The sequence below is a fragment of the Pan troglodytes genome, chromosome 19, assembly GCF_028858775.2.
Source record: "Pan troglodytes isolate AG18354 chromosome 19, NHGRI_mPanTro3-v2.0_pri, whole genome shotgun sequence".
NCBI classification, from domain to species: domain Eukaryota; kingdom Metazoa; phylum Chordata; class Mammalia; order Primates; family Hominidae; genus Pan; species Pan troglodytes.
Genome location: NC_072417.2, coordinates 21,404,847 through 21,428,496, shown reverse-complemented (window position 1 = coordinate 21,428,496; position 23,650 = coordinate 21,404,847). Strand labels below are relative to the sequence as shown.

The 23,650-nt window shown below is 39.7% G+C and overlaps 1 protein-coding gene across 3 annotated transcripts in view; it reads left to right on the top strand.

The window, feature by feature from the left end:
- The first annotated feature begins 1,467 nt into the window (after positions 1 to 1,467).
- The window catches only part of NSF (N-ethylmaleimide sensitive factor, vesicle fusing ATPase), a 166,489-nt gene continuing 144,306 nt past the window's right edge, over positions 1,468 to 23,650 (top strand). The window contains exon 1 of one of the 3 annotated variants that reach the window (XM_511626.7): positions 1,468 to 1,584. In XM_511626.7, the coding sequence (XP_511626.3) occupies positions 1,573 to 1,584 (12 nt within the window). In that variant the 5' untranslated portion in view covers positions 1,468 to 1,572. Of the gene's footprint in view, positions 1,585 to 1,660; positions 2,045 to 23,650 lie in introns of those variants that run through there. The other 2 variants (XM_054671317.2, XM_054671318.2) reach the window with 2 other exon arrangements.

The following is a 23,650-nucleotide window of genomic DNA, read 5'->3' as shown; positions in this document are numbered from 1 at the left end:
CGTTAGTATGTCAGAACTCAACTAGTTTCCTATCTTTCCTGATAACCTCTCCGACCCACCCATGATTTAGCTAACATCTGATTTGGTCAACCAAGCACCCTGGTCCTCAGGTTCAGTGTGAGACTTAATGAAATAGGCGTGAATTTTTGTTTTGTTTTGTTTTTTTTTTAGACGGAGTCTCGCTCTGTTGCCCAGCCTCGCAATCTCAACTCACTTCAACCTCTGCCTCCGGGGTTCAAGCGATTCTCCCACCTCAGCCTCCTGAGTAGCTGAGATCACAGGCGCCCGCCACCACGCCCGGCTAATTTTTGTATTTTTAGTAGAGACGGGGTTTCACTATATTGGCCAGGCCGGTCTGGAACTCCTGACCTTAGGTGATCCACCCAAAGTGCTTGGATTACAGGCATGAGCCACCGCGCCTGGCTGGCATGAGTTTTTTCTTCTGTCCCTAGTTCATCTTCAGGTCACTGTCTGATTTTATTAGTTCTCAAATTTAAATCACCATGCATGCTCAGCTCTTCTAGTTATTTCCCTTTTTTCCTCATGTTGGGAAAAAAACCCCGATTTATTCTAATTGTGAGAAATGAAAGCGAACAAATCCTATCATTCTCTATTGTCTTGTGCAAATATGAAGAGAGATATGATAGTGGGGTAAATAAAAGCATCAGGGAATCCATTCGGCAGAATCTTTCTCCTCTCAGGGTGCTTGCAGTTAGATATTCTGAGATTCCAGTGGAGAAATGGTATGGTGGAAACATTGAGGTTCAACAAGGCTCAATTTAGGGCATATTTTATTCAGATTCTACCATATATATTGTCTAAAATGAAACAACACTGGGGAATGAAAAGGTTGGTCGAAGATGCAAGTTGCCTTTATTAAATAAAGACAAATATTTAATAATGTATAAAAATAATCACAATTCACCTTCAAATCTGAAAATACTGAGTTTTCCAGGCTACACATAAATAAAACTGCCAACGATGACAATTCCAGCAACTAGGAAAACAAGTACGCCTACAAAGAAAAGTGAGAAAATTCATGGAGAATTTGAACTCAGAACCAACTCCTCGGAGCTGATCTTTTTTGGGGGAAGCCAGGGAACGCGCCGGGCGCTCTCATCAGCAAGACCATGTTTAAAGAGAGTGTGGAAGCACAGAGCAAAATGGACATTCGAGGGCGAACAGCAGCTGGCAAAGGGATAAGTGATCCGAAGCATTAAAGCCCTTGAGACAAATTCCGGCGCGAACCGCCAGGGGATATGAGACTCGCAGGCGCAGCCCTCCAGGCCCCGGCGGACTGACACGCACGTTGGAAACGGAGTCACCCACCGCAGCCCCGCAGCTCCAGCCAAAATGGCGCCGCCGCTCTGCCCACCCCGCGCACCCCAGGCGGCCGCCGAACCCGCGCGCGCGCCCTGTGGAGCGAGGACGCCGGGGACGCGGCCAGGGACGCGCGCGTCCTCACGTCGGTTGCACGCCTGCGCGAGGGCGGGCGGCGGGGGCGCGCGCGCGGCGGGGGCGGGCTTTGCCGAGCGCAGAGCTGCAGCCGCCGAGCCGGACGTGTCCGCGAAGATGGCGGGCCGGGTGAGTGCCGGTCTGGGAGCGCAGGCTTGAGGCAGGGGCGCCGGGCTCGCGGGCACTCCGGGGTCCAGGCGGCCCCAGAGGAGTGGGAGTGAATCCGAGCAATGGGGCGCGAGGCCAGAGCGGGACTTGAGGGTAGCAGGGGAGCGGTGGCAGGGGATTAGCCCTCCTCAACAACTCCACCCCCCTCGAGGGGAGATGACCCCTCGTTACACGCGTCTGCTGCGCCTCCCGTCATCCTCCCTTCCCATCCCTTGGGGCTTGTTCCCTCGTCCTCTACACAGCCGCAGGGTCGCGGTCGCCGAAGCCCCCTCTGACGGGCTCTGGGGGTCTTTCCGCACCCCCTTGCGAGGGCTTATTAGGGGGCGCCGGAGTAACTGCCGGGAGCACCTCTGCTGCATTCGGGGCGAAGGGTGTAGGAAGGATCTTCAGGAACCCACGTCTGGCTCTTCACAAATTAAAGGTCGTTGGGAAAGAGGAGGGGGTGCCAATGACTTTTAGTGTTAAAGCCCGGCCATCTGGGGGACCTGTCAACTGTCGGGTCAGGCAGGAATTGGCTTTAGCTTGGAGTGAGGATGGATTTGGGGTGTCACGTTTTGTTTTTATGGATGACAGTCGCTTCGAATGCAGCAGGATATGCTGTAGTTTCAGGGTTTTAAATTTACTTCCTCCTTTAGCCTTTAGGATCGTTGGGTAGGATGGGTTTGGCGAGGAGAGAGAGAGCTGGTTGAGTGCTGTATTGCAGTCTGCCTTGAGCTAAAAGCTCTCAAGGGATGAGTCCTGCCCGGAGATTACACTGGTCATAAACCTGAGGACATTAACTGCGTCACTGGGGGCGAAAGATGTGATTGACTGATCTATTTATACCAGAATTTTTGAATAAGTTTGCATAGATTTATGCATATATGCAAATGCCCTATCTGAAGGGACTTGTAGGTCATGAGATTCTAGAGTCAGAAGGGATCTTAAAGGTCATTTAGTTTGGCCTCTTTCTCTTCCTTTTCCCCATGGCCTCTCCTTTTAAGGCTAGTCCTTCTGCCAGTACTTCAGACCCTATCTGTATATTCACCTGCTCCTTCTTAAGATAATCAAGCTTCTCTGTCTTAAACCCTTCCCCCACCCCCACAGCTGTCACCTTTTCCCGTCCCACTTTACAGCAGGAAATTTGATAGAGTTGTCTATATTTATTGTCTTCCATTTGCTTACCACCTACTCACCCTTCAACCTACTGCAGTCTGATTTCTGCCCCATCATCCCACTGAAACCTGTCCCTCAACTTAATTGATACCTTTCAATCCTTATCTTATTTGATATCTCAGCAGCGTTTGACGTTGTTGACCATGGCTTCCTTGACGGAAAGCACTCTTCACATGTGTTCTGGAATGCCTCGCTCCTGGTTTGACTCAGACCTCTCTTTTGCGGCCTCACCCTCCTCTACTTTGTTATTCATTGCTGGTATTCCTCAAAGGCCGTCTTCTCACTCTCAATTTCCCGCTCAATTTCTTCTAAGCCCATAGCTACAACTGTCTATATGCCAGTGATTCTCAATATTTTACCCCCAGTCCAGACCTGCCCTTTAAGTTTCAGGTTAATATGTCCAACTGCTTATTTAAAATCAAGGTCCCGAAACGCAGCTTTTTCAACTCCGAACCCAGGATCTTAGCCCACCTAACTTGTGTAGATACTCCTCGACCTAACGATGGGGCTACCTTCCGATAAACCCATTGTAAGCTGAAAGTATCAGAAGTTGAAAATGCATTTAATACACCCGATCTACCGAATATCATAGCTTAGCCTAGCCTGCCTTCCTTACACATGCACAGAACAGTTACATTAGCCTACAGTTGGGCAAAATCATCTAACATAAACCTATATTATAAAATGTTGAATACCTCATGTCATTTATTACTGTGCTGATAGTGAAAAACAGAATGGTTGTGTAGGTCTTCAAAGTACAGTTTCTGCTGAATGCCTATCACCTTTGCACTATTGTAAAGTTGAAAAATGTTAAGTCAAACCATTGTAAGTCAGGGACCATCTGTACCTATCCAGTGAGATAGGAATATCTCACTGAATGATACCATCATCCACCCAGTTATATAGGCTGGGAATCTGAGGGAGGGAGAGGGTGGGTAACCCTTTATATCTCTCTTTTGCTGTACCCATGTCCTCTGCCCTATCCCCCGGTAAAATTTGTCAGAGTTCTGCTCCTGCCCCCCATAAAGGTATTTAATTAGGGCCAAAGACTCTGGTTTGGGGGAATGGTTGCTTTAGACTAGTTCCAAGTCACCCACTGGACTATCTGGATTGGTCACATGGGTTCTGTCATTTTAACCTAAAAATCTCCAGTCTGTCCACCTTTCCACATCTTCATTTTTACCTCCTTTTCCCAAACTACCATCATTTCTGGTCTGGACTACTGCAGGAAGCTTCCAAGTATTTTTTTGTTCGTTTGTTTGAGATGGAGTTTCGCTCTTGTTACCCAGGCTAGAGTGCAATGGCGTGATCCCTGCTCACTGCAACTTCCGCCTCCTGGGTTCAAGCCATTTTCCTGCCTCAGCCTCCTGAGTAACTGGGATTACAGGCGTCCACCACCACACCCGGCTAATTTTTGTATTTCTAGTAGAGACGGGGTTTTACCATGTTGGCCAGGCTGGTCTCGAACTCCTGACCTCAGGTCATCCACCTGCCTTGGCCTCCCAAAGTGCTGAGATTCGTGCCCGGCCTCCCAAGTAGTCTTCTTAGAGCATGTGGCCCACCTCCAATTCATTCTTGACCTTGATTGTTCCTTCCCGTGCCTATTACTACTTAAACCCCTCCTCAGCAGCATCCCATTACTTTTGGGAGAAAACCAAATCCTTAATGAGGCCTTCAGGACTCTTTGTGGTTCTGCTCCTGCTTCTTTCCACTCATTCTCTTACTCTGTGTGCTCAGGTTATATGGTAAATGAGCCTTTCAATTCCTTGAACCTGTAGTTTCTCTTACCACAAGGTCTTTGCGAGTGGTGTTTCCTTTCTTTGTAACGTTCTTCCCCCCAACCATTTACCTCCTACTCAGACATCACTTAGCTACTCAAGGGAGGCCTACTCTGACCCCACATTATAAGTCAGGATCCTTTGTTATATACTCTTGAAGAACTGTATTCCTCTCCTTAGAGATTTATCTTTTTGTTACTTTGAGTGTGTGTTGTTATTTGCTTCTACCACTTGACCTCAGTGAAAAGCAGAGAACATATAAGTTATTTAGTCATTATCAACTGCGCTTTGTGTACCTTGTGGGACTTAGGTACTGAATACATTTTTGTTGAAAATGAATCAGTCTCTGAACACTCTGGTGATAGATGGTATATTACCCTAAAGCTTGCCTGTAATGTCATACAGCTATGTTAGGTCTTTGTTATCTGGAGTTCCATGTAACTTTTATACGTAGTTACTATTTCTGCTGTTTCAAGCCATACGGAACTAAACACAATTCTTTTTCCATGTAATAGCTACTCAAGCTACTCATTTACTTGAATACAGGTTACATATCTCCTCAGATTTTCGATTTTGCAAGTTAAACATCCCCCAGTTCCTAGCATATTTCATATTCCAAACCCTTAATCATTTAGGCTACCTTCCTCTGGAAGTAACCTAATGTTACTGTTTTGTCAACCTTTCTTCTAAAATGTGCCCAGAGTGGAACACAGTGATCAGAGAAGAATGTACTTAAGCTATTATTGTCTTGAGATGGACACTACCATTATTCATACCAGATAAAATTGTATTAGCATTTTTTCTATAGTAAATCACATTCTTGGCTCATACTGAGCTTGTAGTCAGTGAAAACTCATGTTCTTTTAAAATCAGCTCCCTAGCTCCATTATAGGTTTAGAGCAGTTTTATTGAACCTAAATCAAGACCTTATCCTTTTACAATTCATTTTTTTAGGTCAGTGCATGTCTGCTGTTTGTTGAGGTAATCTGGATTCTTAGTTCTTTCATGTTAGGAAACATAATAGCTGTCTCTTCCAGTTTGGTTAGATCTGTAGGTTTAATCATGACTTCTGTTTCTATGTTTGAGTTATTGGTAAAGGATAGAATAAGACAGGGTCAGAAATAATCCTTGGGCATGCTGCCAGTGACATGCCTCTAGACTGATACCCATTAATACACTTGGGCACTGTTGCTTAAATACAGATGTGTCTCATTCCAACAAAACAACCTGCAAAGTAGGTAGTATTATCTTTGTTTTTTGCAGAGAGAAAGAGAGAGAGATTTAGTAACTTGAGAAGTTCACATAGCCAGCAAGAAGCAGGGTCAAGATTTGAACTCAGATCAGCCTGGTACTGTTACCTAGTTCACCAGCTTAGTTGCAAGAGTGTAGTGAAGACTAGGTTTACCTCACCTAGAACTTTTTGGACATAATAATGTTCAGAAACTATCTTCTACCTTTTGGAAAATCTGAAAAACTTTGGCCCATCTGATTGTCTATCATTTCTTCTGATAGCCTTTATTTTCTAGTAACTACTGAGTGATTTTTAGCAAAAATAGTTCACCTTGTTGCAATACTTTTATTTGTGCGTATTTATGGAGTACATGAAATTTTTTTTACATGTGTATAATGTGTAGTGATCAAGTCAGGGTACATGAGTCCAATGTATTAAGTATAGTCATCTACTCAGCTATCAAACATTGAATTTATTCCTCCTATCACTGGATCTTTTTTTTTTTTTTTTTGAGACAGAGTCTTGCTCCGTCACCCAGGCTGGAGTGCAGTGGCGTTATCTTGGCTCACTGCAACCTCTGCCTCCCGGGTTCAAGCGATTCTCCCGCCTCAGCCTCCTGAGTAGCTAGGATTACAGGCATGTGCCACCACGCCCAGCTAATTTTTGTATTTTTAGTAGAGACAGGGTTTTACCACATTGGTCAGGATGGTCTTGGACTCCTGACCTGGTGATCCACCCGCCTTGGCCTCCCAAAGTGCTGAGATTACAAGTATGAGCCACCGCGACTGACCTCATTGGATCTTTTTACCTTTTAACCCACTTCTCTTCAGCCTTTCTCTCCCTTACTCCACCTTCCCAGTCTCTGTCATCTATTTTTCCACTCCCTGCCTCCTTGTGTTCAAATTTTGTAGCTCCTACATATATGTGAAAGCATGCAATATTTGTCTTTTTGTGCCTGGCTTATTTCACTTAAGAGAATAACCTCCAGTTCCATCCACATTGCTGCAAATGATATGATTTCATTCTTTTTATGGCTGAATAGTATTCCATTGTGTACATGTACGACATCTTCTTTATCCATTCATCTGTAGATGGACACTTAGGTGGTTGATTCCATATTTTTGCTATTGTGATAGTACTGCAGTAAACATGCAAGTGCAGCTATCCCTTTGATACATTGATTTCTTTTCCTTTGTGTAGATACCCAGTAGTGGGATTGCTGGATGGAAGGTAATTCTATTTTTAGCTTTGAGAAATCTCCATACAGTGTTCCTTAGTGGTTGTACTAGTTTACATTCCCACCGACAGTGTATGTGAGAGTTCCCTTTTCTCTGCATCCTTACTAACATCTGTTACTTTTTGTCTTTTTAATAATAGCCATTCTGACTGGGGTAAGATGATATCTCATTGTGGTTTTGATGTGCATTTCTCTGATAGTGGTGTGGAACATTTTTCCATGTCTTCTTTTGGCCATTGTATGTCTTCTTTTTTAATGGGATTATTTGTTATTTTCCTTTTGAGTTGTTTGAGTTCCTTGTATGTTCTGGATATCAGTCCTCTGCTTGATGAATACTTTGCAAATATTTTCTCCCATTCAACAGGTTGTCTCTTCATTCTGTTGATTATTCTTTTGCTGTGCAGAAGCTTTTTAGTTTGCTTAAGTCCCATTTGTTTAGTTTTCTTTATGTTACCTGTGCTTTTGATGTCTTAATCATAAATTCTTTGCTTACACCAATGTCCAGGAGTGTTTTCCCTAGACTTTCTTGTAGTATTTTTATAGTTTTGGGTCTTAAAATCTTCAATCCTAAGTGTCATTTTGAGTTGATTTTTGTATATGGTGAGAGATAGGGGTCCAGTTTCACACTTCTGCATGAAGTTATGCAATTTTCCCAGCATCATTTATTGAAGACAGTGTCCTTTCCTTAGTGTGAGTTCTTGTCAGTGTTGTTGAAGATCATTTGTCTATAATTATGTGGTTTTATTTCTGGATTCTCTATTCTGTTCCATTGGTCTACATGTCTATTTTTATACCAATACCATGCTGTTTTGGTTACTATAGCTTTATAATATATTTTGAAGTCAGGTAATGTGATGTCTGCAGCTTTGTTCTTTTTGCTCAGGTTTGGTTTGGTTGTTTGGGCTTTTTTCTTTTTCCTTTTTTGGTCCCATATGAATCACATTGGTATTTTGATAGGGATTTCATTGAATCTGTAGATTGCTTTGGCAATATGGTCATTTTAGTGATATTAATTCTTTCCACAAGCATAGGATGTTTTTTGATTTATTTTCTTTCATTGGCGTTTTGTAGTTTTCCTTGTAGAGATCTTTCACCTCCTTAGTTAAATGTATTCCTAGGTTTTTGTTTGTTTTTGGTAGCTATTGTGAATGGGATTGCCTTCTTAATTTCTTTCTTGGCTAGATCCTTATTGATGTGTAGAAATGCTACTGATTTAAAGGTTTTCTAAACCTACAGATATATAATCAGCAAAGAGACTATTTGACTTTCTCTTGTCCAGTTTGGATGCCTTTCATTTCTTTCTCTTCTCTGATTGTTCTGGCTAGGATTTCCAGTACTGTGGTGAATAGGAGTGGTGAAAATGGGCATCCCTGCCTCATTCCAGCTTTTAGAAGAAAGATCTCACCTCTCCTCATTCAGTATGATGTTAGCTCTGGGTTTGTTGTGTATAGACTTTATTATTTTGAGATATATTCCTTCTATGCCTAATTTGTTGAGAGTTTTTTTAATCATGAAGGGATGTTGAATTTTATCAAATGTTTTTGTTGTTGTTGTTGCAATACTCTTTTTTTTTTTTTTTTTTTTTTTGAGACACAGTCTTGTTCTGTTGCCCAGGCTGTAGTGCAGTGGCGCGATCTTGGCTCACTGCAACCTCCACTCACTGGGTTCAAGCAATTCTCCTGCCTCAGCGTCCCTAGTAGCTGGGATTACAGGCCTGTGCTACCACACCCAGCTAATTTTTCTATTTTTAGTAGAGACAGGGTTTTGCTATGTTGGCCAGGCTGGTCTCGAACTCCTGACCTCAAGTGATTTGCCTGCCTTGGCCTACCAAAGTGCTGGGATTACAGGCGTGAGGCACTGAGCCCGGCTGTTGTGATACTCTTAATGGGTTTTATATTTCCTTTTTGTGGGGGACAGTTTATTTTGCATTCTTACTACTTTTGATATTCTGACATCATCTTGTAAGTGGGATTTATATTCACTATGTAATTGAAGTTTTTTCCAATGAAGCACCGTATATAGTTTATCTGGGACATTGGCTGAATAATAAAATGTGTGATGTTATTCAGTGTACAGTTTCTAGGTCATCAGAAGATACCACTACCTTCCCACTACTGGAAAAGAAAAAAAGAAAAGTTTTCCACAGTGCCTGAACTGTTTTGTATGCTTATCTTTTAAAATTGCCAGAAATCTCACTTACTGGAGATTCAGCAGTCCCTTTCTGAAAATACACATACTTTAGTGCAAATAAAGCCGGTGGATCTCTTTCTTCATAAGTCCTTAAACCTAGTCGAGGTCATCTGTTTGGCAGAGATAGGAGTAAGATAATGTGAAATAGGAACCAACGAGAGAGAACTTGCTTAGGAGTTGAAAGGGGTATGGAAAGATGTTAGAGGTAAAATTTGTCGAATCTAGTGTTTTGACTAGGGCAGGCCAGAATATTCAGTATCAGTATCAATATCAGAAGCTTTTGTAGCCTTTGTTTAGAAACCTAGTCATTTATAACATTTTGTGGGTGAATGACATCATTACCAAACAAACTTTCAGATGAAACTTTGGAACTCAAGCTGTAAGTTGAGGATAGCTCATGTGCAGTACTACAAATCAAAACAAATACTATAAAGTGTTTGGTAGTCCATTTCCTAAATGAAAGTTTGTCCAAAGTATATCAACTTTCTGCAGTCTTACGTGCAGTAGTTATTGGTTTTGTGTATCGCTTTAGTGGATATTTTTAAAAGTATCTTCAAATGCAATGAATTTTAGGAAACAAAACAATTCTTTAAAGCATCATTAGATAGCTTCTTCTTTCTGAAACCCGGAGGAATTTATGTATAGGATGACTCTTTTTTCAAGTAGTTAAGTTAAGGTGCAAAAGTATAAGGTAAAGTATATTATCTTACCATTGAAAATTTTGGAAGTGGCAGAAGAGCGAACCCTTACAAATACCTTCATTGGGCAATACACTAAGCACTTGCTGTAATGCTTTTTAAAACATCTATACTCTGGCTGTGGTATTTTAAGTGAAAATCTCTCAGTGAGATACTCTTTCATATTTTAGTACTGATACCCTTAATATTGCTCTGAGAGCTACCTTATACTGACTTCAGTTTCCTAGTGATTTAAACTACTAATTTCCAACTTATTTTTTTTATAGTGAAAACTAAATATTCCTTTTGTAGATGTAACCATTTCTGGAAGCCCTAAGTATTTTTGAATGAGTATAATTCATGCACACTTTAAGAGATTTCAAGCATGACAAAAAGTACAGTGAATAACAAATATCCATGTGATTACCACTGAGGTTTAAGAAATGTTAACATATGATATCTGCTTCAGATATTTATCTTTTTAAAAATAGAACATTACAGCTGGGCATGGTGGCTCACACTTGTAATCCCAGCACTTTGGGAGGCTGAGGCTGGTGGATCACCTGAGGTCGGGAGTTCGAGACCAGCCTGGCTGACATGGAGAAACCCCGTCTCTACTAAAAATACAAAATTAGCCGGGCGTGGTGGCACATGCCTGTAATCCCAGCTACTCGAGAGGCTGAGGCAGGAGAATCGCTTGAACCTGGGAGGCAGAGGTTGCGGTGAGCGAGATCGCACCTCCAGCTTGGGCAACAAGAGTGAAACTCAGTCTCAAAAATAATAATAATAAATAAAAAATAGAACATTACAGATCCAATTGAATCTTCTTTGTATTGCTCCTTTTTTTTTTTTTAGTTTTATTTAAAACTTTTTTTTAGAGGCTGAGTCTCACTTGGTGGCCTGGGCTGGAGTGCAGTAGCGCAGTCATAGCTCACTGCAGCTTCACACTCCTGAGCTCGAGCAATCTTCCTGCTTCAGCTTCTGAGTAGCTTGGACTAGCAGAGGTGTACCACCACATCTGGCTAATTAAAAAAAAGTTTTTAGAGATAGGATCTCTCTGTGTTGCTCAGGTTAGTCTCAACACCTGGCCTCAAGTGATCCTCCCACCTCAGCCTCCTGAGTAGCTGTGGTTGTAGGTGGCAGCCACCACACCTGGCAGTATCCCTTCTTGAGACCACTGACCTTTCCCAGAAGTAATCACTGTCCTGAAGTTGGTATAGATTCTTTCTGTCTACATCTATGCATGTTTATGCTCAAAAACAATATATTGCTTTGTGTGTCTTTAAAATGTATATAATGGTTTTATGCTATATCTTTCTTTCTGCAGCCTGCATTTTTCACTTAAAATAATTTTGAAATTTAGTCCTGTTGATATATAGTGAGCCAATTAATTCTGCTTAGCTACTCTGTAGTCTGTTTTGTGAATATACCACAATCATTTATTTTCTTATTAGAGGACAATTTAGGCAGTTCCAATTTTATTTTTCCCGGAATGTACATTATTTTAGTCAAGTGCCATTGCCACATTAGCGATATTTTGGTTAGTGAGGGACTGCAGATAGGAAGGTGATCCCATAAGATTATAATGCCATATATTTACTCTACCTTTCTATATTTACATATGTTTAGTTACACAATTACCCATTCTGTTACAGTTGCTTACAGCATTTGGTGCTGTAACATGCTGTACAGGTTTGTAGCCTAGGAGCAATAGGCTATACCATATAGGTTTGTGTAAGTACGCTCTATGATATTCATATAACGATGAAATCACCTAGTGACACATTTCTCAGAATGTATCCCTATCGTTAAGCAACACATGAGTGTGTGTCTCCATGCATATATGTGTAAGAGTTAGCATGTGTGTCCAGAGGTAGAATTGCTGGGCGATAAGTCATACTCATCTTTACCTAGTTATGCCAGTTTATACTGTCACTAGCAGTATATGAGTACCTGTTATTTATATCCTCTCCAACACTTAATATTGCTGACATTTTAACTTTTACAATATAATAGGTGTAAAACTATTGTTTAAATTTGCATGTTGTCCTCATTACTAGTGAGATTAAGCATTTTTCATATTGGTCATTGGGATTTCCCCTTCTGTGAATTACTTTTGTATATTTGCTCATTTTTTCTGTTGGGCTGTGTATTTTTTTAGTGATTTGTATAATTTTTCGTTTTTGGGGGGGTAGGGTATGCTTTGGATTCTAATCCTTTGTTGTAAATAGCTTCTCTCAGACAGTGATGGTCTTTTCATGTTGTTTATAGAGTGTTGGATTTAAATTTTATAGTTATAATTACCCTTTTTTTTTTTTTTTTACCTTGGTGATTTGTGCTTTTATGTGTTTTTCAGGAAATCTTTCTCCACCCTGAAGTCATTTTCTTATAAAAGTTTTAAAATTTTGCCTTGCACATTTTGGTGATTGATCAGGAATTTATTTTTGTGTTTGGTGTGAATTATGAACTAATTTTATCTTTTCCATATGTATAACCAGTTGTCTCAATATCATTTATTGAGTCCATTTTTTTCCTTTACTGATTTGCAATGCTATCTCTGTATTATATCCAGTTCCCATATATGTGTGGGTCTAAGTGTCAACTCTATTCCGTTTCATAATTCTTTTTGTCCATATTTGCATCAATAACATTGTTTTAATTGCTGTAGCTTTAAAATTATTCTTGTTATTTCAGAGGGCGTACTTTCATTACCTTTCTTAATTTGGCATTTCTTGGCTCTTTTCCATATGAATTCTGAGAACAACTTAATCCCCACTCCTTTAAAAAAAAAAAAAAAAGACACTTTGGCCTGGCATGGTGGCTCACACCTGTAATCCTAGCACTTTGGGAGGCTGAGGCGGGTGGATCACTTGAAGCCAGGAGTTCAAGGCCAGCCTGGACAACATGGCAAAACCCTGTCTCTACCAAAAATTAGCGGGCATGGTGGCACACTCCTGTAATCCCAGCTACTTGGGAGGCTGAGGCATGAGAATCAGCTTGAACCCAAGAGGTGGAGGTTGCAGTGAGTTGAGATCGTGCCACTGCACTCCAGCCTGGGCAACAGAACGAGACAGTTTTTTGTTTGTTTTAAAGACACTTTTAACCTTCCGCTATGGATTTTTGACCTACATTTTTCCTCTTGTATTTTATAAGAGTAGACACAGAGAGCACTTCAATAAAATTCAGCTCAATAACTTTATTAACCTGATCTCCTTTTCTTTGACTTTAAGCTGAAAGTATTAATTTCTCACAACTTGTGCTCTATAGATTTGAAACCAAATCAATTAGCATCAGCTGTTTATGAGTAATGCAGGGTATTTTGGTCTTTTGCTAAATTCAGAAAGAAATGCTAAAGTGCGGATGGATTTGCACTAGCTGTATAGATCTTTGGTGGAGGAGGAAATGGGAAAATTATTAATTTCAGATAAGAAGTCATTTTTGAAATGCAAGATTCATTTCTTTTTAAAATCACCACATAATAAAAACTTTAAGGGCTGCATTGGTGGGTTTTTAAAAAAAATTGTAAAGTGTTTTTAGTGTTATGTGCTGACAAATATTTTTGTAGTTGCTTTGACAAGCAATGAAACTACCAATTATCACTAATTCTGAGTCTTCCAATGAACCTCTGTGTCAAATTTTTAAATTTAATTATCCTGACTATTTTTCTCCTAGAGAATAATATTGATATAATTTTGTGAACCATAGCAGACAGTTCCCATTGCTGAGAATAGAGCCTGGTGTGGGGGTATTATGATTCTTGAATGGTTGAACAAGACATTTGCTTCTGAACATCTTAGTAAATTATCACTTCTGACAATGTCTGTAGTTTGAATTTTGATATTCTCTGCCAAGGTATTGAATACTCTAAATAATGTTGTTTATTCTATTATTTAAATCATTAGTATTATAGATCTAGCTTTAAACAGCTGCTGCACGCCAGTCCTTTTTCTTCACCTGCAGATATTGAGTCTGATAACTGTTTTGTATACATAGCCTTTCAGTAAATCTACTTATCAGTCATCAAATTAACTTAATTATAAGTTAAATGATGAGATGGACCAAGAGTGTTATTGAAATCTCATTTCCACACATTTCTTCTCTTCTTTTGTAGAAGGTAATGAAATGAACCTGTCAGTGTTCCTGTTTTTATGAAGTTTATTTCTCTTAGTACAGTGATTCTGATAGTGGGTTCTGCAGACCAGCAAATTAGCATTATCTGAGAACTTGTTAGAAAAGCAAATTCTCAGTTCCCACTTCAGGTTGACTAATTTAGAAACCCTGGGGTAGGGCTTAGCATTCTCTTTCAATAAATTCTCCAGGTGATTCTGATGTATGTTAAAGTTGAGAAGCATTCACTTAGTGTTTTGAGCTCTCCAATTTAGTTCCTTATAAATTGTTGAAGATATTTTTTCCAGATTTCTTTCCAAATATGTGCTCAACCTTGTTACTGATAGGTTTCAAGGTTATCGTCTTCTTCCCATTAATACCTTCATCTATATCCAATTTTCAAACTTTTAAGAAAGCATGGCTATTTTGCTGCAGTGTGGTGAATTAGGTACTCTGACTGACCTTCCCAAATAAACAATGTAAAATTCTAGATAATTTTTTTTTGGAGGGAGGACAGGGTCTTGCTCTGTCACACAGGCCGGAGTGCAGTAGTGTGAACATGGCTGACTGCAACCTCGACCTGTTGGGCTCAAGCGATCCTCCCACCTCAACCTCCCGAGTAGCTGGGGCCACAGGTGCACACCACCATGTCCAGCAAATTTTTTTATTTTTTGTGCAGATGGGGTCTTGCCATGTTGCACAGACTGATCTCAAACTCCTGGGCTCAAGCAGTTTTTCCACCTGGGCCTCTCGAAGTGCTGGGATTACAGGTGTGAGTGACTGTGCCTGGCAGATGAAATATTTTTTAAGTAAAAACCTTATGTGCATGGAGATAGCTGGCTGAAAAGTAAGGAATAATCAGGCCAAAAACTATGTGAAGGTGAAAACCCAGAGATATAAGCCAAGTACTGCTGCCTTGAGGACATTATTTGCAAATGACATTACTTGGAAAACCTAGTTAACTTGTGCTTGTGCCTCAAGAAGCTCAGAGAACGGAAGATAAAAGTAGTTTTCTGGTAGAACGTCCCACCTCTCCTGGTAAAGATGGTACCCCAAGGGTCTATACATCATAATAAATGAGAACTAGTAATAAACGTACCTTGTCTAAGGATGGGAAAGGAAAATTTCCTGCCTCAAACTTTGGTGGTGATGGGAAGGGTACAGAAATTCCCTGAGAAGTTTTACCCACAAGCTGACCTTCATGCAGGTTTGAATCCTGATTTTATATTACCTGGATGGTATGAAAATCTTAAGCCAGTAATTAAATATAAAAGTGGTACAAGAGTGATGATGCCTTAAAATGCCTAAGAATGCCTAAAAAGCAGCAAATACAAAGCTTCTTGGGAGAACCCATCTTGATCTTAGGATTTAGAAAATTCCTAAACATAAAGCTGTAAGAAATATGAACTCACATTCACAAAATGCAGAAAGAAATAAGATGCAATGAATGAGAGGAAGCAGAAACAATAAAGAGCAGAATCAGAACCTGCAAAGAGTTCACATATTGGAGTTAGCAGACACAGATTATAAGTACATGTATTTAATATGCTTATAGAAAAAAAGAAATTTAAAATAGGAATGAGGAGCAAGTATACAAAAATGACCAGTGTACAAATTTAATAACAGATTAGACACAGCTAAAGAAAGATTTAGTAAAGTGGATCTGAAAAAATTGCAGTATAGAGGCAAGAAAATGAAAAGTAATAAAAGAGTTAAGAGAATACAGAGGGTAGAATAAGAAGGTTCAGTCTAGTCAGAATTCTGGGGCAGGGGAGCAGGGGCATGGAAAAGAATGAGGCAAAGGCAGTATTTGAAGAGATAATGACAGAGAACTGATGAAAAACAACCTACAAATTTAGGAAGCTAAAGAATCCCAGAAAGGATAAAAAGAAAAAAAATTCACACATAAACATTTTTTAAAGAAACTACATGATACCATAGAGAGGTCTTAAAAGCTGTCAGAGGCTGGGCATGGTGGCTCACGCCTGTAATCCCAGCACTTTGGGAGCCCGAGGAGGGTGGATCACCTGAGGTCAGGAGTTCAAGACCAGCCTCAACGTGGAGAAACCCTGTCTCTACTGAAAATACAAAATTAGCCGGGCGTGGTGGTGCATGCCTGTAATCCCAGCTACTCAGGAGGCTGAGGCAGGAGAATTGCTTGAACCTGGGAGGTGGAGGTTGCAGTGAGCCGAGATCGTGCCATTGCATGCCAGCCTGGGCAACAAGAGCAAAACTCCATCTCAAAAAAAAAAAAAAAAAAAAAAGCTGTCAGAGAAAAAAGATATTACCTTCAACAAGTATTTGGCTGTCAGCTGTTTTCCTGTCTATAATAATGAAAGCCATAAGACAGGGAGTAATATTTTCCGTATGCTTAGAGAAAATAATTGTCAACCAAGAATTGTATATCTTGTGAAGAATGGGGGCAAAATTAGACACTTTAAAACAGACAAACACTGAATGTTGTAACCATCAAACCTTCCCTACTAGTGGAAATTCAGATCAATTTCCTGAAGGCTAAAAAAAAAAAAAAAAGTGACCACTGATGTAAAGTCTGAGATTTAAGAAGGATTGAAGAGTAAAGAATAATGGTAAATCTGTGGATATATTGAAATAAATATTGGCTTTATAAAATATGTATGCGGAGATTTTAAAAATAGAACTAAATAGGCCAGGTGTGGTGGCTCACGCCTGTAATCCCAGCACTTTGGGAGGCTGAGGTGGGCGGATCACCTGAGGTTATGAGTTGGAGATCAGCCTGACCAACATGGAGAAACCTCGTCTCTACTAAAAATACAAAAAAAAAAAAAAAAAAAAAAAATTAGCCGGGTGTGGTGGCGCATGCCTGTAATCCCAGCTACTCAGGAGGCTGAGGTAGGAGAATTGCTTGAACCTGGGAGGCAGAGGTTGCAGTGAGCCGAAATCACGCCATTGCACTCCAGCCTGGGCAACAAGAGCAAAACTCCGTCTCAAAAAAAAAAAAAAGAACTAAATATATGATAACAACATCTAAATCAAAAGAGTGGTTAAAGTATTTTATGATCTTTATACTGTTGAAGAGAAAGGTAAAGCTATTCAATTAACTTTAGATTTTGATAGGTATGTGTATTAGTATTTTCAGAGTAACTACTAAAATAATATAAATATTAGGAATAATTTATAGCAGAAAAAACAATTTTTAAAAGGCAAGGAAGAAGTGAAAAACATAGAAAAGGTCAGATAAAGAGGAAACAAAAATAAAATATAGAAACCAAATCAAATATATGGTAGACTAAATGCTTCATTCAGACAAAGAATGTCAGATTGGATTATTTAAAAGCAAGCAGGCCGGGTGCAGTGGCTCACACCTGTAATCCGAGCACTTTGAGAGGCTGAGACGGGTGGATCACTTGAGATCAGGAGTTCGAGACCACCCTGGCCAACACGGCCAGCTGGCCATGGCCAGCTAATACAAAAATTAGCTGGGTGTGGTGGTGCACACCTGTAATCCCAGGTACTTGGGAAGGTGAGGCAGGAGAATCACTTGAACCCAGGAGGCGGAGATTGCCGTAAGCCAAGATCATGCCACCGTACTCCAGCCTGGGCAACAGGGTGAGACTCTGTCTCAAAAATAAATAAATAAATAAATAAATAAAAGCAAGCAAACAAACTTACTGAAACAACACAAAATCCAGCTATAATTTTCAATAGAGATAGCTAATACATATGAATGTAGAAAGATAGAAAGCAAAAGGATGGAAAAAGTCTATCAGGCAAATTCTAACCAAAAGGGAGGTAAACTAACTATATTAGCATCAGACAATATGATCTTTCAGACAAAAGAGACAGCTAGAGATAGGTCCCTCAACAATGAGGAAAGGTTTATTTATCCATAAAGGTAAAAACAATTCCAAACTTGTGTGAACCTAATAATTGCCTCAATATACAAAGAACAAAATGACAGAATTATAAGATGAAATAGACAAATCTACCATGGTGAGGAGTTTCAAAACTCCCTAATTGAAAAATTAAAAAGACAAAATGGTTACAGCTGAAAATTAAATTAAAAATTCATTTTCTCGGTTGCAATAGCCATTTTTCAAGGGCTTACTAGTGACATGTGACAATGGCTGCTGTATTGGACAGCACAGAAAGTACTTTTGCACTGCATTAATTTAGAAGACTTAATATAATTAACAATATTAATAATTGAGTATTGAACACCACATCCAAGGTGCAGATCTCTGTATAATATCTGATCATAATGTGGGCAAGTTAGAAATTAATGACAAGAAAAGGCAGAAACATGGGAGACAGGTGAAGATTTCTTAAACAGAATATAAAAAGCACTAGATACAAAGGAAAAAAGTGATTAATTGGATTTCATCGAAAGACACTGACTTAGTTTGCTTAGGCTGCCATAACACAATACTATAGACTTGGTGGCTTAAACAAAAGAAATGTATTTTCTCACGGTTCTGGAAGCTGGAAGTTTGAGACCGGGGTGCCAGTATGACTGCGTTTTGGTGAGCACTGTCTTCGTGACTTGCACACAGGCTTCTTGCCGCGTGTCTGTGTGGCGGAGAGACAGCAAGATCTCACCATCTCTCTTCCTTTTCTTATAAGGCCACAGTCTTGTCAGATTAGGGCCCTTCGCTTATGACCTAATTTAGCCTCAATTATCTCCCAAAGTCCCTATCTCCAAAATAGTTGGGGTGGGGGAAGCGCCTTGACTAATGAATTTTGTTGGGGGCAGTGGGGAGTGCACATTTCACTCCATAGTAGACACCATTGAGGAGAAAGACCAGAGTGGAAGAAGGTATTTGAAATACATGTATTTGACAGCCAGGCACGGTGGCTCACACCTGTAATCCCAGCACTTTGGGAGGCCGAGCCGGGCGGATCACGAGGTCAGGAGATCGAGACCATCCTGGCTAACACAGTGAAACCCCGTCTCTACTAAAAATACAAAAAATTAGCCAGGCGTGGTGGCGGGTGCCTGTAGTCCTAGCTACTTGGGAGGCTGAGGCAGGAGAATGGTGTGAACCCAGGAGGCGGAGCTTGCAGTGAGCCGAGATTGCGTCACTGCACTCCAGCCTGGGCGACAGAGCGAGACTCTGTCTCAAAAAAAGAAAAGAAAAAAAGAAATACATGTATTTGACAAGGACTTGTACCTGGAATATATAAAGAACTACAAATCAAGAATAAAAAGAAAGGACAGAAAGCCAATGGAAAAATGAACGAAGGATTCAAACAGGGATTTCACAAAGAACTTACCTGTAACGTATGTTAAATGCTCAACCTCATTAGTCATCAGAGAAATACAAGTTAAAACCTCAGGGAGATATTACTACACACCCACCAGAAAGTTAAATTAAGAACACATTGTCATGACAATTCTGGGTTTGATTTTGTTTTGTTTTTTGAGATGGAGTCTTGCTCTTGTCGCCCAGGCTGGAGTGCAGTGGCATAATCCCAGCTTGTTGCAACCTCTGCCTCCTGGGTTCAAGTGATTCTCCTGCCTCATCCTCCCGAGTAGCTGGGATTATGGGCACCCACCACCACGCCTGGCTAATTTTTGTATTTTAGTAGAGATGGGGTTTTGCCATGTTGGCCAGGCTGGTCTTGAACTCCTGATCTCAAGCGATCCACCTGCCTTGGCCTCCCAAAGTGCTGGGATTACAGGCATGAGCCCGCGCACCTGGCCTGTCATGACAATTCTAAGTGGTGATGAGGATGTGCAGCAGCTGGAACTGATGAAAATGCATGAGCACAACCTCTTTGGAAAACTAGCAGAATTCCCTAAAACTGAATGTAGGCATGATGCCCATGACCCAGCACTTATAGTCCTGGGGGTGGGAGGAGTGAATATATTTCTATTCATGATTTCTATCTCTGATGACAGAAATTAAGCTAGTGGGTATCTGTGGTTGAGTAGAAGGATAGTGACTAGGAGCGGGCAGTATGGGATGCTGGTAATGTCCTCTTGACCTAACTGTTGGTTACCCTGGGTGTGTTCACTTGTAGAAATTCATTGAGCCAAACACGTACAATGTATGCATTTTTGTGTATATATGTTCTTCTTCAATAAAAACTTGATTTAAATAATGTTCTTTTTCTTAAACTGGGTAGTAGGTTTATGGTGTTTTATGTGTTGCCTGTGTTTTATACATATTTTATTCCTGTTCAGTGTCCAAAAAATATAAAAAGTAGTCACTGCTTTGTTGTTAATTTGAGCATCTCCTGCACCTAGCACAGTGCCTGGGACATTATAGATATTTATTAAATATTTGTTCTATGGAAAAGAAGTAGGCTAGTAATTTCTTTTTGCTTTCCAACAGCCAGTTTTTGATTCAATTATTTGTAAATATGATTTCTACTCAGTTGTTTCTAAATAATAAAATATGTAAATACTATTATGTTTATATTTATTAGCTGAATTTATTAAATGAGAAACCTCTCAATATTAAGGACACATCATAAATTATTAGCATGCTGTGTTATAATGACTAAAAGTAGTATCAACAATTTAGATAAGTATAGTGTGGCCTTACGGATGTAAGTCAGTAGATCATGCAGCATTGAAGATGTGCAGTTTACTAGATCTTCTAATATTCTCGGGTGTCTCACTGTTTCTTTTTTCTTTTTTTTTTTTGAGATAGGGTATCACTTTGTCACCCAGTCTGGAATGCAGTGGCGTGATCAGGGCTCACTGTAGCCTTGACCTCCTGGGCTCAAACCTCTCACCTCAGCCCCCTGAATAATGGGGATTACTGATTTGTGCCACCAAGCCAGGCTAATTTATTTTCTTTCTTTCTCTCTCTCTCTCTCTCTCTCTCTCTCTCTTTCTTTCTTTCTTTCCTTTCTTTCTTTTCTTTCTTTCTTTCTTTCTTTCTTTCTTTCTTTCTTTCTTTCTTTCTTTCTTTCTTTTCTCTCTTTCTCTCTCTCTCTCTTCCTTTCTTCCTTTCTTTTTGTAGAGTTTGGGTCTCACTATATTGCCCAGGCTGGTCTTGAACTCCTGGCCTCAAATGATTCTCCCTCCTTGGCCTCCCAAAGTGTTGAGATTATAGTTTTCAGCCACCGCACCCAGCCTCACTGTTTTCTTCAGTTGTTTCTGAACAACTGGAATCTCAGCTGTCTTTTTCCATTAAATCCCGTGTTCGTTCCTCCATACCATGCTGCCTCTTGCCCATTTTTGCATTTCTCCTTTCTGCTTTCCTGAACATCCTGAGTCTTACTGGGCTGGCATTCCCTTGTTGGGACAGGGGAGAGGCTCTAGGCCTTGGATCCTTGTTCTGATTCCTTCTCCAAAGAGTTTTCCCTTTTTCTTCCCCTTTCAAAACAACATAAGTGCAAAAGCTTTGTCAGGATGTTGGGAATTAAAAAAGCTTCAGAAACATTTTGATTCATTTAACAACATTACTCTGAAACTTTTTAGAGTAAGAGTACCAAGTCACTGAACAAGACGATCTTGAAATTAAACGATATTTTACAGTTTTAAAAACACCTTCACAGATCTTTTCTTATTAGATTCTCAGCACAACCTTATGAGTTGGCACTGTCAAAATTCAGTTCAACAAACAAAATCCAACTAACAGGAAAACTCACAGCTAACATCATACTTAATGGTTGAAGACTGAAAGCTTTCCCCCTTAAGATCAGAACAAGACAAGGATGCTCTTGCCACTCCTATTCAACACTCTATTGGTGGTTCTAGGTGGGGCAGTTAAGCAGGAAAAAGAAAAGACATTTATATCAGAAAGAAATAAAACTATATTTACCGATGACATGATCTTACATGTAGAAAAATCCTACAGAATTTACCAAAAAAAATTGGAACTAATAAATGAGTTCAGCAAAGTTGCAGGATACAAGATTATTATCTAAAAATCAGTTGCATTCCTATATGCTAGCTATGGATAATCTGAAAATGAAATAGAAAAAATTCCATTTATAATAACATCAGAAAGAATAAAATACTTATGAATAAAGTTAACCAAAGAAGTACACTAAAAAGTACACTAAAAAACAGAAAACATGTTGAAGGAAATTAGAGATCTAAATAAATTGAAAGACGTCCTGTGTTCATGGCTTGGAAGACTTAATATTGTTAAGATGACAGTGCTACCCAGATTTATCTACAGGTTTAATGCAATCACTATCACAGTTCAACTGCCTTTTTCCCGGAAATGGACAACCTGATCTTATAATTCATATGGAATTGCAGAGCCATATTTGCCACAACAGTCTTGAAAAAAAGAGAACAAAATTGTAGGACTCATACTTCCTGATTTCAAAACTTATTACAAAACTACAGTAATCCAGATGGCATGTCACTGGCATGAGGAGAGTCTTGTAAACCAATGGAATGCAATTTAGAGTCCAGAAATAAACCCATACATTTATGGTCAGTTGATTTTGACCAGGGCGCCAAGATCATTAACTGGGGAAAGAATAATCTTTTCAACAAATGTTGCTGGGGCAACTGGATATCTACATGTAAAAAAATGAATTTGGATCCCTGCCTCACATCACATATGAAAATTAACTCAGAATGGATCAAAGACCTAAACCTGTTAAGTTCTTCGAAGGAAACATAGGTGAAAATCTGTATGACCTTGGATTAAATGGTGATTTTTAAAGATATAACACAAAAACACAAGCAGTGAAAGAAAAAGGTAGATAAACTGGACTTTGTTAAAGTTAAAAACTTTCATGCATCAAAGGACACTGTAGAATGAAGACAGCTCACAGAATGGGGGAAAATATTTGCAAATTATATCTCTGATAAGTATATATATTTTATATATATGTTGTTTATATCCAGAATATGCAAAGAACCCTTTCAACTCAACAAAGATAAGACAATGGAATTTAAAAATGGGCAAAGCATTTGAATAGAATAGACATTTCTCCAAAGAAGATGTACAAATGACCTATAAGCACATGACAAGATCTTCAACATCATAGTCCATAGGGAATTACAAATCAAAACCACAATGAGAGATAACACTTTACACCCTCTAGGATGGTCATACTTTTTTTTTTTTTTTTAAAGACAGTAACAAGTTTTGATAAGGAAGTAGAGAAATTGGAGCCCTCATTGCTGATGGGAATGTAAAATGATGCAGCTACTGCACAAAAGTTTTGCAGTTCCTTAAAAAACTAAACATAGAATAACTCAGCAATTCTACTCCTGGGTATAGACCCAAGATAATTGAAAACATATGTTCATACATTAACTTGTACATACATTAACATGTGGCATTATTCATAGTTGCCAAAAAGTGGAAGCAACCCAAATGTCCATCAGCTGATGAAATGATAAATACAATGTGGTATATCCATACAATGAAATCTTATCCAGCTGTAAAAAGGAATGAAGAAGCCAGGTGCAGTAGCTCACAACTGTAATCCCATTGCTTTAGGAGGCCACGATGGGAGGATTGCTTAAGGCCAGGAGTTCAAGATTGGCCTGGGCAACATAGACCCAGTCTCTACAAAATAAATAAATAAAAAGAATGAAATACTATTACATGCCACAACATGAACCTTGGAAACATTATGCTAGGTGAAAATCCAGTCACCAAGATGACGAATTGTATGATTCTGCTTACATGAAATGTCCACAATAAGCAAATTCATAGAGACAGAAAGTAGATTAGTGGTTGAGAAG